The sequence below is a fragment of the Lagopus leucura genome, unplaced genomic scaffold, assembly GCF_019238085.1.
Source record: "Lagopus leucura isolate 7727_CA_CO unplaced genomic scaffold, USGS_WTPT01 Super-Scaffold_100024, whole genome shotgun sequence".
NCBI lineage: Eukaryota > Metazoa > Chordata > Aves > Galliformes > Phasianidae > Lagopus > Lagopus leucura.
In genome coordinates this window covers 7739749-7758592 of record NW_024962276.1, presented here as the reverse complement: position 1 = coordinate 7758592, position 18844 = coordinate 7739749, and the positions used below count along the sequence as shown (strand labels likewise).

The window sequence follows — 18844 nt, the reverse complement described above, 5'->3', positions numbered from 1 at the left end:
CAATAAATGAAGAATTACTGTGGGTGGCAGAGATCTCATCTGTTAATAAATCTTCCTGTGACAACTAACATGCTTATTATCCCATTTCAAGACAGCAAAAAACGGTTGATTGCAGGAGCAGCGGAAGAAATGGCCGGTGAATCAACAGCTTCCTCTGGCCAAAATGAATGGTTTCTAAAATGTAGCAAATGGTGCAGGGAACTTGGGGATGAAGTCACATTTCAAAGAATAAAGCTCAGTGTCTGTCATTTACGTTTTCACTCTCTGTGACCAGTTGGTCTTATTTTGACATCCCATCTGTTATGTCAGAACCCTTTAGTAGTTGTGTGCAGTTCGCAGTGTTTGCACTGTGAGTTTTTGACATAAAAAACTGTATTCTCCTCTGGTTGTGTTTTCTTCTGTTACTTAAGAGATTTTGTTGTGGAACTCTTTGGATATAACTGAGAATCAACCGTGTCAATTTTTTGAACAGTATTATTTTTGCTTTGTAGTGTGGCAGGGAGGTAATAAATATAGTAGAGTCAAGTAATGCTAATTAAGCAAAAGGGCTGCTTAAATTAGAACATTGTAAAGATATTAATTGAAGGTTTTCTTAAGATAATTTTATGATCATATAAGTGTATGGCAAGCTGAGTTTATGCAAAAGCAAATTATCTTTTTTTTTTTTAACTGAATATTTGCATACTATTGGATTGCTAGTATCATAATCTGGTTCCTTTGCTTTACTCAGGTACTAAAATTAAGGTTCTTTGATGTGATGTAGCAGACAGTTACCTGAGGTCTGATGGTGCAGTAACATATTTCAAGGGAAGATGCTTTTTCCAATCCTTTATTTTTGACAGCTTGCAAGTAATGCATTATGAGATGTTTGCTGGGGGGATGATTTACAGCGAGGTACTGAATCATACTGCATGTCTTGAGTACAGAGCAATACCAAAACAGTTGAAAACTATTACCTCAGCTGCTTCCAGTATGAAAGCAGCACTTCACAATGTATCCTGGGTTCTTTATTTAGCTTCAAGGCAGAATTTCATTTGAAGCCAGTATTGTAACATCATCTTAATCCATTATATCGTGGTGTATTGCCAGTCAGCTGCTTTCATTACAAAACAGAACAAAACAAGTGGCTTTTGATACTGTCATCTTCTGTTGGCTGCTTGGACTGGAAAAACACCTTTACTCATAAGTCGAAGTGCTGTCTGTGATGCTGCAATAGGACATGGTGAGTGCAAGCTGCTGCCAAAAAGGCAGACAGTGATCTATTTTAGTGAACTGCTTTATTATCTGTGTCTGATCAAATATCCTGGTTTCATCATGTCTCATCTGAAGGGCTCGTGGGTTCTTCAGGTCTGTAAAAACTTAAACATTATTTAAAAAAAAAAAAGTCACAAAGCAGCAACAAACAGAAACCTACCACTGATACTGGAAGCCACTGATGTTCAGTGGACATTAAGTACAGATGTGTGTGATTTCTGTGTAGTAAAGCAACGGAACGGAGTGCCATGGCCGTGCAAGTACTGATCCCCAGTCAGATAATGGTGGGGGTTTGTGCTACATGCTTTCATACCAATCAACGTGCTTGCAAGGGATGTGATAATAAGTTGTAAGGAATTAGCAGGACAAAATTTACAGATTCAGTTCTTGAGTAGTTCCTGAAAAGGAGCAATATATTGCTTTGTTGTAGAGAGGAAGTCCAAGAGAAGGGAGAAGAGGCTCACTGATGTCAGTCAATGGCAAAGTCATATGTTTCCTCAGTTTTTTCTTTAGAAACAAAAAGAATTCTTTCTTATTCCTCTGCAATGCAAATAATTGGTGAGAATGTCTGAGCTGGCTCGAGTGGCAACCAGAACTTGCTGTAAGTGTGGCCCTTGGCATCAGCTGCATTACAAGGCCAAATCACGAAGGAACAAGCAGAGGTGTCTCTGCACAGTACTTCACTGTGCTCTGGAGACATTTTTGTAATGACTTACTTATATCCACCTTTTGTTCAGGTTCAAGCCAAGCCACTGAATTTTTTCTTTTCTGTTTTAGAGGCATGCAAACACAGAGTAAACTTGGCGTGCAGTCAGTTAGTTTATTTAATTAGGTCTATGGCTGCTCTGAAAATCCTGTTGTAATACAGCTAAGAAACTTCTGAAATAGCATTGCTGAGTGTGCATAGAGGGCACTGTGGGTGTCAGTGAAAGGCAGCTGCTGCAGGCTGTGGTAAGCATCAGGTCCACCCTTATATTTCTGGACAAAGGATGAAGGTTTCTAACTTTTAGGAAGACTTTCATTAAAACCTTTCAAGAGGAGAGTTAAGTAATACGAGGAAGTGAAGTAATATTCATGGACTGGAGACTGTACCTCTGGCATATATGTTATGTAGTGGAAACAAGAAGTTTATACTCACAAAAAGACTCTAAGAATGCTTAGTTGAATTCACTTACTAAATGAAAATCACTTTAAGCTTCTGTGTGGGTGCTTTTACTCAGCGTTAGTATGGGATGGTTTATTTTAGCTTGAATGTTCACTTTCAGATGAATTGAGGGCTGGTTTATTATGCATGGTGTCCCCACAAAAATTGCTAATTAGCATTCAGGTAATTTAGATGAATTTTTCAGAATTCATTTGTGTGCATATCATATTTTTCCTAATCACACTTTTTTGTGGGAAAAACATGGATAGCTTCAGCGTGGGTCCAGGAACAAGGCTGTCTTTTATAGGATCACAGCTGGTACACCTTGGCTGCACAAAAATGACCTGGGATGTTGCTAGATAAGCTTGAGTTACAAATAAGTCATCTGCGTGATTGGTTTTATTTGATGAATGTATTGTGTGCTCTGTTAGTGTGCTTTACAGGACCACAGTCTTCATTCCAATTTGCATGCCAGAACTGTAAGATTTTAAAGACATGAGTTACGTACAAACAGTAATAATTGCACATCCTGTAAGAGTTTTATATAATATAAAACAGCAGTACTGACACTAAGCTGTGTCTTCATCATGGTTGAATTTCTACTATATTTCAAATGTACTCAGGAGAAAAATTCTCACAAGATTTTTCGGGTTACTAGGATTTTTTCTGTCAGTATAATATTGTGCAAGAATTTGTCATTAGTCTCCTAATCCACACACACACACACACACACATATGAAAAACAACAAACCACACCAACAGCTGACAGAGTGTCACAGTCAGTGCAGTATCACAGAAGAGTCCTATCTGCTACATGATGGAGATCAAGAGGAGTTTATTATGTAGGCTCTGGATGAAAATGCCATGGACTAAATTTTGGAAGTTCACAAAAGGAAGGAATACACTATAGGGGATTACTTACTTTGAGGAAAGCCTCCAAGCTTTTACAATGATGGTGAAGGTCTGCCAGGAATTGTAAGTGTATGCAGCGTCTGAAATGGGGAGAGGAAATGAGTAAAGGGAAGGGAAAGGATTAAATGCTACCAATTAGAATCAGTTGCTCAATGATAAACTGGATTAAATCTAAAATAGAGTGTGTCTAGACTGGAGACTGAAAGAACAGTACAAACATCCTCATTTTTCATTATATTGTATTATTTGATGTTGTAACTTAGAGAGGAGGAAAAAACCTCACCAATTCTGATGTCAGCCATAGTCCATTAAAACTAATTCACTTTCTTCCATCGTAGACATTGAGATGGTTGTTAGTCACTGTTGTTAAAGTCAATAAATGCACTAGTCTGCCCAGGCCTCTGGCATGAGCTGCTATGGAAATTTCTGTATTCTGCTTCATTTAAGCGTTTTGGGGTTTTTTTGCTATTCCCTTTAATATTGGTCCAAAGCATTTGTTGTGTTACTTTCTTGTAAGGTCTTGGGACTCAAGTGAGGTTGTGGGTGCAAGTATCCCAGATTGAGAATTAAGACTGAAACGTGATCTGGGAGGCATGAGAACTGCTGCCTCTTGTTTTGTGTAAGCCATCCCAAATACAAACTTCATAGGGTATATATTATTTGGATTTTAGATTTCCATGATTAAAATAAATGGTTGTTATTATTATTATTATTATCATTATTATTATTATTATTTTTCAGTGAAAATTTGCTGCCCACCCCCGAGGGAAAGAAAACGTTTCGTTTTGGAGGGCAATGAGATTCTGGCTTTTTTTCTTTTCATGTAAGAACCTGAAAACTGAGAAGGGGGGAATTGTTTCACGTTTGAAAAACACATCAAAGCATGTACTTTTTTTTTTTTTTTTCCAAAATACCATTATACTTTTCCTGTATAGCTGAGGAATATATTCCAAAATGAATTGGAAATTGTAGTTTTCATACTATCCCAATTTTTATTCATCTGCTTCTTCATTTTTATCTACAATATTAAAGGAATGTGGCCTCCTACCATTTTTAAACATATTACTTTCAAGTACGTGCAAGTTCCTGATTCTCTACCTTGTACGTATTTTAAATCCTAGGCATTCTGGCAAATTATTTGCATGGATTTTTATAAAGGCATAATGGGGAAAAAACCACCCGTGCTTTTATTTTTAAAGGTACATGAGTAAGTTTTGGGCACAGCAGGAGCTTTGTGCTGCACTCCCCGTATCTAGTTCTTTCATGGGGTTTTGTAATGCATCATTTCTATGGCATTAATCATCCCATCACTGGATGCACTTCAATGGGCTCAGTACTGACACACATGCAAACGCATTATACACACACAAAAAAATTCTGTGCCCCTTGTGTGTGAGAAGGATTATGGAAAAATTACACAGACTCTGTCCATTGCTCGAACGTGTCCTAATGAGAAACCACCAGCAAACAGTCATTGTTTACAGACCACATCTCGAAGGAAAAGTTAAAAACACAGTGAAATTTACGTGACGGAATAGCAGAGCGAAGTGAACTCCAAAGCAAACGCTGCTTGGTCGGCTGGCTGGCACGCAGGCTGTGGTGTATGGCTTCTATTCATAGACGTGAAATTAAAGGATGCAGTTAAACGCAGTTGTGAAACGGCCAGTCCAACAGCTGCATTTAGTTTGTTTTTCAATTTCTCATTGCCTTTCTTGTTTATTAGCTGTGACTCTGAGGTCAGAATTAAAACAAATATTTTAATGGCAGCATTTATGATGTTGGCAGGGAGCGCTGCGGCTCAGCGCTGTGATTCGGACGCGGCGATCTGGGTGGTGAGAGGAGTCCCCTCGAGTTGAAACGGAGTCACCATTGGTGAGACTCCTCCAATGTATAATGTCTGTAAATCACACAACTGATAAGCATTGGGAATCTGGGATCTGCCGTGGAGTTCTTTCAGCAAAATGCGCGTGCTGAAAGGATCTCGGTTTTAGAAAGGGAGGATCTTTATATGAGTTTTTGCCACGTTAAAAACTAACAAAATTCCTCTGTTCCTTTTGAGAGATCTGAGGTATAAAGGCCTTTATGAACTGTGATAATTAAAACCAACTTGTGTGTAAATTATACACGTCTCTCCGTCCTATCGAAATGGTTATATTTGCTTTTAAGAGTAATTTTAGAGACTCTGGGGCTGTGGTTTTGTTTTGGTAAATTGTCTTTACTTCGCCACATTTAAAAGAAAATTGGACCTTTTATTTGTGCTCGCACTGAGCATTAGTTGCTAAATACATTGCTGTCCACACTTGTGCAAGTTGTGTAAAACCATAGATAATGCAATCAAAATAGAATCCGTGAGGAAGGAAATAAGATCAGTGTTTCAGAAATCACTTCCATACAGATCGGGCTTTACATTATATTACCATTTCTACTAAGCACATTTTAGAATAAGCTTCCTCTCCACCCTGTTGGAAAACAGAGCATGTTATGGACACACCAAGCTTTATAAAACATTATGTATGGTGATGCTGAAAGCCTCCTTTTCTATTTTAACTTCTTATTTAAATGTGGAATGTTTTGGAGTTCAGTGTCTTACTAGTCTTACTAGTGTTTTGAAGATGATGAATAGTCAATTACTGGAATTTGGGGAGTCGCGTAGATAAAGGGTTTTAATACAAAAGTTGTAGTGTTTGGAGTTACAGCAGTTCTTTTCACCTTCATCCTGATGTGAAGCCCTGAAATGATGCTGGGCTGCTAAGCGTGCTGGGAAGCAGTGGGCTCAGCCTTTGAGTCTAACCCTGCAACTCTTCTATTTGTAACGCCATACCAGCTGTTATCAGGCCTGGAAACACCCAAGCCCTCTGCTTTTTATCTCTGTACCTTTGTTATTTATTTTCACTTTTACTTTTGTAAATGTTTCCCACTGTGCTATCTTCCATCCACAAACGTGGGACAGTTTTTAAGATTATTTGAAGAAGGAACTTCTCAGTATTTACATTCAGCATTATAGCAGATAGGTAGCTTCTGTTTATTGGTACGGTTTGGGGTCCTAAAATTAGGATTTCTGTAAGATACAACTTCAGTCTGGTTTTTGACTGCCCAAGAACGTGGTTTCCAGTTGCAGAGGTTTTCTCACTGATACCTGAATGAAGCACATTTTACAGGGCTGAGGTTTTCAGCTAATGAACGTGTGCCAGGCTTAGCTGCTTTCTTGTCATGTCTAGGAAAATATTTTATAATCGGTTATAGGTATTTCAGTTTGAAACAAAATTTACTGTATGTCAAAATTATTGATCATTGTACAGGTTAATGATAGTTTTTGGCAAGCTTTTTCTATGTTATATGAATGATAGCTGTGGTTTATAGGTTAAATTTCAGATTGTTGGTGACAGTTTTAATGAACACTTTAAAATCATATTCATTTTATTGTCTCTAACATAATTTCATTCTGTGCAATTCACTGGTTAATGGATAGTCTGTTCATTTATCTAGTGCACGGGTCAATAAGTTTCGTTCTCTCCTCCCTGTAGAGGGGAAGAAGGGCCAGATCCTCTTCTGCTTGCAGAGGAAGGTATGTTTTATATCATCTGCTTTCCCTGATGCACACTCTGTGGGAGCACAGCGGCAGCCCTGCGAGTGGAGGGTGCTGCAGGAGCGCAGGCAGTGTGTGCTCTGCTGTCTCCTTCCCAGGCAGCGCTAGCAGTTGCTGATAGGCTTTTATTCTTTCGTTTTTATTTTTCCCCATAGTGACTTTGTAAGCCTGAAGGGAAATTGCAGCCCACTCGTGTTTTACACCATGGCGTGGGCTGCAGAAGGAGAGTTTCATGTGAAAATTCGGTAGAAATGCCATTTGTAGGCTGTTGCAGTTAATTTGTACGTTCTGGCAGAGTAAGTTCTCAGTCAGGATTGTGGTGGAGTCAGCGGCGGTAGGACAAAAAGAGAATATGCTTTACCAAGCTGAGAAATCTCCTCGCTTTCTGGCTGCTGCATTCGTGCTGTAAGTGGGTGTCGGGGTGAATAACCTCCATGTCTGAAGTAAAATCCCCCGCCTCCAGCTGAACTCTGGTAGCATTTTTCCAGGCAGTGTGCTGTGTTTCTGCCAGGTTGCTGAGATACTTGCCTCTCGGCTCTTATAGAAATCTGAGACAATTAATTTTTGTTCCTAAAGCTGGCACCATTCCTTACAAGCGTTAGAGATGCCAGCTATCCACTGTGGCAACTAATCACGTGGCCATACTGCCTTTGATTTTCTGTATTCTTCTGTGCCATTGAATTGGGATAGTCTTACATAAGTGGAGAACAATTTCTGGCTTATCCCAAGAAGCAGAACCAGGCTCTCCTTAGCTGAAGATAATGTGAATCAGTCCTTCGCAGGACTGCCATACTTATCAGTTGTTTGTAACCTCCGCACAGAAGAGCACTTTGGGAGCTCTGTGCTGATTGCTGCAATGCTTCTCAGACATGAGGTCTTAAGGGTGCATAAGTGTGAGTGAGGGGAATGTGAAAAAATCATTTTAGCAATTTATAGATAAAAGCAGAGAGAAGTCAGTCCTACATTTTAAATATGTTCTCTAATTTGGAGCATATCGATGTGCCAGGTTTGATTCTGAGGAACATCTTCTGTCCATCTTCTTACTCTGCACTCTGTGGAAGCACGAGGTTAAGCACACCGATCTAGTGAATGGTTCTGTAAGCAGGCTGAGCTCCTGGGAGAGACAGAATGGGGAATGGGACGTAGGTCTGAATTCCCTTTTCCACCCATGTTCATCAGCAGCGCTGTGCCTGAGTGGCAGGCCCTGCTCCCACCTGCTTGGCATCGGGGCCTCCGTTGGCTGGCTGGCTGGCACAGCCCTGGGCATGGATTCCTGTGGAAAGCCATAGCTGCACAGTAATGCACTGGAATGGGGCAGGCCAGTGACGGATTGCAGCACTTCAGGATTTTGTCTGATTTCTGCTGTTTGCTTTTGCTGTCCCCCGTCAGTCAGACACCGTGAGGATTGCTTTGGGAGTCAAGTTCAGAGCAGAAGCTCGTGCACCTACTTGAAATGTAAATCATTTGTGTCTGTTACTGCAAGCATTGTCTTGTTTCTCAGTTACGCTGAGGAGGGAAGGCTTCACTGCCAAGAACTGTATCTGCATAAAATCCAGTAGGTGGCTGTGGGTAGCTGGGAAAGATGAGAATTATCCTGTGCTGGATTTTTTTATTTTATTTTTTGAGAGCTTGTGCTTCAGTTGCCAATTTTGTTGAGGCAAGTAGCTAGACTTACAGCCTCTGGGAAGGATGTTTTGTTACAGAAGCCTGGTGGTGGTCTTCTGGGACAGCCTGTTTCAGTACAGGCTTTTCTGTGCACATCCTATGTGTGTCCGCAGAAGTTTGTCAGCTGCAGGGTTCTGTCATGTTCTTCTTACCATCTGGGGGTGTAGTTAAAAGCAATATTTTTTGGTACAAGCTCTTGAAAAGAAAGTGGAAATACTATAATTATGACATTCCTATAGCAATACTCAAATGCACCTTTAGTTTGGCAATAGCACAGCTTTTAGATTTGTAGGATGAGCAGGGTACATTCTGCTATATATATTAAGTAACATATATCAATAGTATTATATACAATTAATACATATTGTGTACAGTAGTGTAAATTCATACAGCTACCTTGCAAGTTTTGGAACAGGGTGAATGTTTTGACCATGAAAATTTGTATGTACAGCAGGAAAGATTTTGGAAGTAAGACTTGATTGCTGCTGAGTTTAGGGCAAATTTATTAATGTAAGAAAGATTCCAAAGAAACAGGTTAGGAGAGGAAGAAATGTTCTTAGTGAAAAAGAAGTGGGAGACTGTTCAAGTTGTGGGCAGTTAATTGAATGAATAGTGGCACAATTCCAGCAATGCAAGGAGAAGGGGCTAGAAAAAAAGTTTGCAAACAGTGTAGGAAACAAAGAGCAGAAATCAAAGCAATTGCTGCAATTTCAATCCAGTTAATTACCATAGGAGTGCTTAAATAGAAAGGTACACTGAAAATGAATTGTAAGAACTTCAGGCTCATAATGTTAAGGATTGCAAGCTACTATGTGGTAAGCCAAAAGGCTGAGAAGCTGTCATCCACTCAAGGTCATGCAGCAAGTCTGTATCAGTGAAGGATGTTACACGGGATTCTGACTCCATTGCTGAAGCCAGGAAGTGATATTCAGACACTTTTTGTACTTAGATTTGTTAGTTATGGTTATTTAAATGTCAGAGATAAAGTTTATAATAGGTAATTAAAGACTAGAAGTGCAATTCGTGATAAATATCAGGTTTTCTTTAAAATGTGGTGAGTAAATTATCTGCTTTCCCAAAGTGTTTCTCCTACCAGATTAGTGACTGAGAGCTGTGAAGTGCAACACATCTAAATTTTAAATAATTACGCTTCTTTGGCTACAAAAGCGTTTTTCTGTCCATTAATAATGAGGAAATTAATGTTGGACCAGCAGTGAAACAGATGAAGCTGTATACTCCTTGGGATGCCTGACTGCACCTTTAATAGACCTGAAATTCCTCTGATTATTTAAATGTTCTATATTGAAATGCAATGGTGGCCTTGAGTTAATAGTTAAAGAGGTTTAAATTGGAATGTCCCTGCAAAAGGCTTTCCAATTGATCAGAGCAAGTGGGCAGAAAAATGCCTGATTTGATTGTTGGAAAGCATTGATAGTGCCATGCAGTTTAACAGATTTGGTTTTTTCTACCTCCTAAACTGTGCAATTGGACTTTTATCAAGCATGTAGGTTACTTAAAAGTTGGAGGTGTCTTTTATAATGGCACATTGATGTACTGAAGCACTGATTTCCTGCAACCAGGGCCTCATAGTGCTGGGACTTTTCTAACGAATGCAGCTTTCTTAACAAGTTTGCAAGATGAATCTTACTTTGGAACATCACCCTCCTGGATGTGTCATCTGGAGTAAAATAAGCTAACAAGTAGCTATTTAGTGACAGAATAATTCCTTGCTTTTTCTCTATTTTGACTTCCAATTTTTGACTTGAATTGTTGCCTTTCAAGACGTGTATTTAAAATAGCAGAATGGCATCGTATTCAGTGAATTGCAGATACAAAGACTGTGTCACAGTATTGCACATGCCTGGGCAGAAGGTGAAACCCCCTGATTTTGAAAGCTATGTGGATATCAATTCAATTCATATTCATTTCAAATTCATATCAATACGTAGCTTGAAAGCTATTGACAGGGGGTATTTCTTTGCAGCAAAAATGTAGAAAAGAGGACCTAGCAGGTTTAGCACAAGGTGTGGTTTAAACAAATTGTCTCATAGTGAGTAGCCAGGTTGATGTCGGTGAGAATGGCCTCTTTCTGAAACTATTTCCATGTTTATTTTTATGTAGTTTTAAAATTCCAGTTATCTACATCCCTCCCTTGTTTTTTCCCCATTTTCCTTAAAGGCCACCCTGCAGGAAACCCATTTTCATTCTACAGACACATTCCTTTAAACCCACGGTTCTCTATTAAATAATCACTCTCCTTTCAAATAGCTGTGATTTAGGCAAGTATTGTTTTTAAGAGTCTGAAATAAAATCCCTCCTTGTTTCCTGCAGTTTTTACCCTGGAAGTACACGGAAGAGGATCTTACACCTGAGGAGAAGTGTATATGGAAGTCTGTAATGAGGGCTTCCTGTTATGTGGATGAAAGAGATGTACTGAAAAAGAGGGCTAGTGTTGTACAGGGTGTTAATTCTCCATTTTTTAAATTTTAGAAAGATATGATTATCAGTATTTCAAATTCATCACTACTTACCCTTTTTGAAAGCTGCATGTATTAATCCAAGCACCAAACCTATTATCTCCAAATTGACCCCCAAGCCAGAAAGAAGTGGTGCAGCAGTAGGATTTCCTAGCAAGTTTGAATGGAGCCCATTTCCTCTTTTAGAGTTCTGATATTTGGGAGGGGAAAGAACATACAAAACGTTTCTCAGTCATCAAATTCACATCGTCGTGCAAATATTTTACTGCTGGAATAGTACGTTTGAATTGATTCCTTACTGCAGATAGAACTTATAATACTTGATACCCACCTGTGTACCATGATAGGCTTTTCTGATTACTGCCAGCACTTCTCCCTTTGCTATACATCCCCAAAGAGGGGAATCTTGGTGTCCTGTCCTTTGCTATATGCTGTTTCTGCCCTTTTTCTGTTTCTGTGCTTTTTGTAGTCTCAGATTGCCCACCTTCAAGATCAGAGGAGTTTTGGGGCTTTTGTTTCTTTAAGCTTAAAAATATTGTCCTAATCTACCATTGCTTATAATCTATTTTTCCATAGCTAGTTTCATCCTACTGCATACAATCTCAACCTTCTTTACTGAAGGTTGCTCTGTTGTCACCTTTATATGGTCAGCTAACTTGGTATAGATTTTTTTCCTCACCTTTTTATAGAAGTCTTGCATTTTATTAAAGTTTGTCAGTTACAATTGAAACAGGTGAAATTTAATATAATGCTGAATATATTGAAGAGACGTGTGGGCACTTGTAGAGGTTGATCTGCTCCAGTATCACTGGTGGTGAATATACTCTGTTTTGGTACTTCATGGGTTTGTAATTAGTTCACAAATACGTTAAAATGATTATCAGAACACTCATTTAGCACAGCAGGCGTTGCTAATGAGTTGTTAATGTCCCTTAGCATTAAAGACGCACAAATATATAAAAAGGATCGAATTATTTCCCATCTTGAATGTAGTGGCAAAAGCTCTGCAGACTTCAAGGAGGTCAGGATTTTATCCGCCCTCTGTAACATTCACTTTATTGTAATTCCAATTAAAAGAGAAAAACACAATAATATATTTCAGCAGTTAAATGTTTACTGCAGTCTGTGCGACTGGAGCAAAGCCTCAAACACCACTGTAATGGTGGTGGCTGTGGGTTTGTGTCCCTTGTGGAGGAGTTCAGAAAAGGAGTCTGTTCCCTTTGATCTTTTGCCCTCATTTACTCTGTTGCCCCCAGCATGCGTTCTTTAGCTTAGGGAGGGAGAAACCCATCCTGCTCGAGGCTTACCATTTATTGGGCCATCAGCTGTAGTCAGTTAGCATTTGAAACTGCTGAGTAGGATTTAGCTCATAAAGCACAGTGCTGAGCCATCTGGTAGACATAGCAAAGGTCTGGTGGATTCCATATATCCACCCCAACCTCCAGATATTTGGATTAGATATATAACTGTCTTGATAGTGCTAAAGTGCAGAGCAGTTGCCAGAGTACACTCACTGGTAATCGTTCAGATACAAGATAACTTGTTTTCTGTTTCTTTTGACTTGCTGATTCTTAATATTTATCTTCAATTTTTTTTTATATCTTTATGCACTTGATTTTTCTTAGTGAATTACAGTAAAGTCAGGATTTCCTTATTTAATTCAACTTTCAGAGACCAAGTGTTGTAGTGATGGCATTTATGTTATACTCAGAAGCATACAAAGGCTCAGCAGCACTAACAGTTGGGTATATTTTGATTAGTATCAGCCTCAGCGAGGAGTTAAGTGAGTAGAAATAAAGCTGCTGCTCATGGGTAGGTTGCAAGTTTCATAAAAACACAGACCAAATAAGCCTGGTCACATCCTCCATGGTTGGTTTGAGGCTCTTTGAAAGGAATAGCAGTGCACCCAGCAGTGAGAAGGGAAGGATGCGGAGTGAGTGTGTGGGTTGTCAGGAGCAGTGTAACAAGTGTGGTTCCTCTGAGTGCTCTGATGCTGGCCTTTGGAAACTACAGGGCATGATATCTCAACATTTCAAGGTGTCTGTCCTCATGTTACAAATATACATATCTATCTGAGAAGTTGCTCTTATATTTTTAATACTATTTGTAAAATAGGATATTTATGCAGTGGCTGTGCAGGAAAATGTCAGAATTGCATACTTAGGTGTATCTGTTAATACCTGTGTTCTTTGTGCTATTGTATGGCTGCTTTCCTAAAACGTGTGCTCTTAGTGTTTTTAGAACAAATCCAGCACAGCTCGAATGCACTGAGCTCTTTGGCATGGAATTACAAAATGACATTGTTTTGGAAGGAGGAAAAAAACTGCTGTTCTGAAAGATGACGTTACTTAACGTGGATTTACTCAGGAAGCGTAAACCCAAGGTGAAATTGTGCACATCTCATTTGTATGCATGTGATAAACAACAATGCAGTTCCATAGGTGTTATAAATAGGATGTGGTGGAGATGCTCAGGCTGCTAAGGTTTCTCAGATTTTATAGCTAGTACCCAACTGGATTTGCTGCTCTCTAATTTTGCCTTTTGGGCTAACCAGCTGACGCCTAGCTGAAAAGAGTTATGTTCCTACAAGGCCACAGAAGCCTTACTATTCCGTTTCCTTCGGATTGTGGAGGACTCTGTGTACCATCAGCAGCTCCAATCCCACCCTTTCGGCCAACCCTCATCTATCAAACCCGGGCTGAGAGCTAGCGAGAGGAAGCTCCCAGATAAACATACAGCAGCGCCTCAACTCCTAATCACTCTGGGCTTCCGCTTCCAGGCCCTATAATTAGAAGTCCTTCTTTTCCTTGTATTCCCAGTTGACGCAAATGCTTTTTGTGGCTTGGCACCTCATTTAGGGCGTGGGCTTAGTTTATGGCCAGGCCAGAGTCTGGTTTAGTCTTCTGATACTGCATAAATAGCTCTTAACCCACAGTCTACATCTGTACTGGTTTTTCCTTTTATACATATATTCGCTGCACTTCTTAATGTTTCTGTCCTGAAAGAAGCGCATCGTTTCCCAAACACAATGCATGGAAAGCAGGCAGGTGTGTGTCTGTCAGGTAAAATGAAGCTGCAGGAATTTTGTTATTGTTTTTGCATCTAGGACATCAGGTCCCTTTAAACTGGGTTTTAATCATCTCTGTGGATTTGAAAAACCACATGGTAAAGCAGTCATTAACTTAAACTAACTGTACACCTCACATTACAGATTAAAATAAAGTCAGCTTTGCTGGGAGATGCATACTAATTGCTGTCAGCTTGGTGCGTAGATTTCCGTGGGTTCTGTACATGTAAGATGTTCAATTGATTTCAGATGGTATCTTTTAACCAGGGATTAATGCCAGTTTGAAAAATAAGCAGGAAATCCTTGAGAATTACTCACTTCTCATCTATGGTTATTCATACATGAAGTACTTTGTACGAGAAAACATTTTGGAATGAGCTTATGACAACTTTAACCCCCTATTTCCGTCTAAACAACCTCTTGAGAAAACTGTCACAGTCTTTGAGAAAGTGGAGCTGAAGTTTCCTGCACATGAAAGAGAAAGTGAGGTCGGTGCTGAGTCCGGAGGTCAGGTGTCAGTGGGGTGGGCAGAGGAACGCCATTGCTGTGCTATAGGAATGGAAAGCTGTGATTCTCCGTATGAAGCAATGAGAGGTGGAGAACACCATGCCGAAACATAGCTCCCATCTCCTAAAATGTCAGAGATTTAGTGTCTGAGTAACAGTAGTGGGTAAGATGTTTGAAAGTACAGTTTTATAAATGGGTTTTCTTTTGCACCTGTGATGCTGTGCTTGGGATCTCTGTGTTGAATCAGCTCTGCAAGTGTATATTTGTCTTTCAGATGCAAATGTTTGTAGGAAGTCATCTCCTTTAGCTTTCTGAAGAAATAATTGTTAATAGAAGTGAAGGGCCTGCTTTCTTTTGGCTTTCATCTAATAAATTGCATTTAATCCAAACAGTGGCAGAAAGGACTTTAGGTTAGTCATGCAAAATTGCCAAGTCAGATGCTGCTCATTTTTTTATTTTTAAGGCAATTTGTTTACACCCACAAATACAGCCTCTCTCACCTCAGTACTCCTTCAAGCTAACAGAAAAAAAAAAAAAAAAAAGCATACAAAGTCCAAAATACTGCAAGGCAAGGACAGCACGTTACTGTGGAGCCAGGCAGTATTTACCTCATAGGGCAGTGATCAGAATTTCAGGTAGGTGAGCATGTTTTGCCACTTAATTACTTAATTTGTTCAGACACTGCATCTGTCATTGAAGGATGAACAGGTGCTCCTGGGTGCTGTACTTGTTTGCCTGTGTGCTCCCAAACAGCACCCTAGCACTGTGTCGTAGAAATTACAGAATTGGAAAAATACCTTTGCAAGAAGCAAGGTGAGATTATATCAGCCTGTGGGCTGCAGGGTTTATCAGTCCATCTGCAGACACCTGCATCTCCAGCCAGGAAACAGTGCTACAGAGCAGAGTGGTGTGATGGACAGTGCAGTGTGGTGATCCCTGTGTTCTCACTGCCTCCTAATTATTACACAGCTTTCTGTCTCCAGCTCCCAGGCAGATTGTTGGCTCATTCCACCATGTTTTTGTGATGGCAATGTGCCGTGTGATGGGATGCACGTGAACGCTGCGCTCAGATCTCTGGGTGCATTCTGCACGTGCGTTTACAAAAGACTTCTGGACAAATAAGCCTCCAGGTTTGCTGAGGCTGTCTGCAGGCTGCTGAGAGAAGCCCTGTGGGCACATCTCCTCCAGCTTCTCTTTCTCCAGGCCAGAGGCCAAGAGGACAGAAAGCACACTCAGCCTCCCTGAAAAGTGGTCTAATGTGTGAGGAGAGGCAGACGGGGATGCAGAAAATAAATACTTTGAATTAGGTCTTTTGGAATATCCTCGCTCCAGTAATAGTGTCAGCCTAATTCTAGTGCACAAACCCTTCTATTTGCTTCCGATTTTCTCCACTGGTATCGCTATATATTATCAAGGACCGCACACTTCACTAGGAGGGAAGTATATCTTGTGATGTTTCAGAACAGAATTAATGCAAATTGTGTGCATAATCCCACACTAAAGACTTGGCTCACTTGCACTTAAGCAACTTTAGCTGTATTTCCTATCAACACAGTCACTACAAATCAAGGAAATTGCCAGTTAAGCCAACATTAACATCCAGACCAACCTCGACTCACATGCCTTACCGCCCAAACACAATACCCAAATGCACTCATGGATTTCTGAGCTCCGTAACAAACTCTCTTTCATTTCTAACACTCGGCACCGGGGCAGCAGCCTGGAGTAGTAAAGTATGTCTCCTGGAGAGAATCTTGCTGAGGTCGGGTTTAAGATATTTAAGATTCTGCGTATGTGTGATTTTGAGGAAATAAATGGCTGTGAGCAGTGTGGGTGGCCGCGCTCTGCGTGAGCCCCACCAGCACAGTGGTCAAGCTAAAAGGAGCTTCGTAGGCAGATCTGTTTCTACGTGCAGTTTAGATTTCTCTGCAGTTCTGTACCTTTCTGCTGGCGTGAGTCGTTCTTCAAAGTATTGATATTCACAAGTTTCTTCTATCTCTAAGAGCTGTGAGGCACTGCGGTCACCCACAGGGTCCTTGCTGGTGCTGTGTCAGTGCCCGTGTCCCTGGAGCACCCTGGGGGATGCTGGTGGGTCCGGAACATCAACATTTTATCTCCAATCTGAGCTTAAAGGCAGAGAGATTTTGGAGCTATCATGGAGGAAAAGTGCTCAGAGAGTGACCTAGTGGTAGGGTGCCCTCGGTTCTGCTGAAAGATTAATTAATCTTAACTGAGATGATTCCCTGCTGCTCTGTATGTGAATTTGCTTTTTTTCCCAGTCTAATTCTGCAATTTTAGAAGTGGCATGTACCAGGGCTTCAGTGATAACATGTGGGGGGGTTGGAATTTGTACTGGATATATTTGTTAGGCAGCAGTGAGTAAAATAGAGAGAAAAAAAAATATGAACCATGCAGTCGTGGGTAAATAAATTGAGAACATGAACACTCCTTTATGACAGATGTAAGATAACTGTTTGTCCTTTGAAGAGGAGTCAGGTAAAACGTGGAGATCTAAATTCTCTTCCTGGAGTATAAAAGAATTTGGCTGTATTTAAGTGGAGAACCAACGCAACATGAACTGTGCAGAAAAATCCTGGTTTCCTGTAGTGGATATGATACTCTGAAAATTATTTAGGAGGTGCTTTAATGTAGCTATTAACATGCTTAAAGTGTTTTGCATCTGAAATTGATAAAGTTAGACGTTTATTTGGGGTGATAATTTCCTTAATTTTATTAATAAGCGAGTTAATATGGACATTTATATGCAGAAAAACAGGTATGAAGTTTGCTTACTGTTTTCTCAAATTATGCCATAATGCCATACTTCCATATGCAAAAACATTTCTTTGTTTGGTATAAAAACATAATGGCATGTTGGCTTTCAATATGTTTGTAAATTATGAAATGCGTTACGGACTGCCATGCAGAGAAGAAGAAGTAAGCAGCAGATAGAAGTTACTGTGATTCTGCTGCTCTTCTAATTTAATCATTTCAGTACATCCATCAGTGACCCGTTTTCAATGAAGTTAGTACCTAATTTAATATTTCACTTGAAAGCTCTCAACTCTGATTTGCTGCCTTTCCAGCCATAAATCAGACAGTTCCTTTCACATGCGTTTGTAAAAAGATGCTTCTTCAGGATTGTTTTGGTATAGGTTGTTCTAGCTGTGTTTTCATAGCAATTCTGTGTCCAAAACTAATTACTGTGGAAGCACCAATCTTTTGTATACAGACTCTTTCAGTGTGAAGAGCACTTTTGGTGATTCCCTGCAGTGCTACACGATGGTCACTCAGACTCCCAGTGTGACTTGAAATTCTCACAGGTTCCTCGGTTGCCTTTCATAGCTTTGTGCTGTACTTCTTCAGCAGTGCTGGTGTTGTATGATGTAGGTTGAAGTTCTGTTTCATTTTTATGAAATGAATCTCTTTAAATTCAGTAATTTTCCTGCAACTGTTTTGTTTCCAGAAACCACAATGTAAAGCACTTCAGCTTTTTAGATAGACGTTCTTAAGCCTCTTTTCAAGTGTTTAATCTCTTGTGCTTTTCTTTTTTTTTTTTTTTTTTTTTCTTTTTTCTTTTTTACCCAGGGATGTTGCTGGTCACTACTGACACATTAGGCCATGATTTCCATGTTTTTCAAATACTGACACATCCTTGGTCATCATCACAAAGTGCCGTCCATCATTTGTATACACTTCACAGGGGAGAGACTGAAGCCAAAGTAAGTGGAACTATTTGCTGAAGAATAATCCCCAGACACCTTATACATTTTGTGTATGTTGGCACTTTAATGTTTGTTTCAGCACAGAAAGAGCCTTTCTTGTGTTATAGCCGCAAAAAGGATAAGAGCACAGCGTTTAACCTGGACAATAATAAATTCTTGCCCTTTACAATGAGGTGCTGTCAGATTTATTCAGATATGACTCTACCTCCAAAGAGCCCAGATTATTAGCTGTGTTTGCACTTAACCTTTTCTCATGTAACATTTGTCTAGTGCCTGTGAAGCAACTGTCAGGGTTTGCTTGACTTTGGTGGTAAAAGCCAAAGAAAGGCGACCAGAGAGTTGAAAGCAAAAGTTAATCCAAAGACTGTAATTAACTTTTATCTGCACTTCAGCAGAATGGGGGAACTTGCTGGAGATTGGAGGGATACAATTTTAACTTTCCAATTAGAATCCCATTCCTAAAGATGGGAGGTGAAACTGGGCTTGCTTATAATAAGGTGAAAAAAC

General features: G+C 39.9%; 1 protein-coding gene across 11 annotated transcripts in view; it reads left to right on the top strand.

Moving 5' to 3' along the window:
- BCAS3 (BCAS3 microtubule associated cell migration factor) overlaps positions 1 to 18844 on the top strand; it is a 301702-nt gene that overhangs the window by 67653 nt on the left and 215205 nt on the right. For all 11 annotated transcript variants that reach the window (XM_042879722.1, XM_042879725.1, XM_042879723.1 and 8 more), the window contains exon 14: positions 18201 to 18334. In XM_042879722.1, the coding sequence (XP_042735656.1) occupies positions 18201 to 18334 (134 nt within the window). The remainder of the gene's footprint in view (positions 1 to 18200; positions 18335 to 18844) is intronic.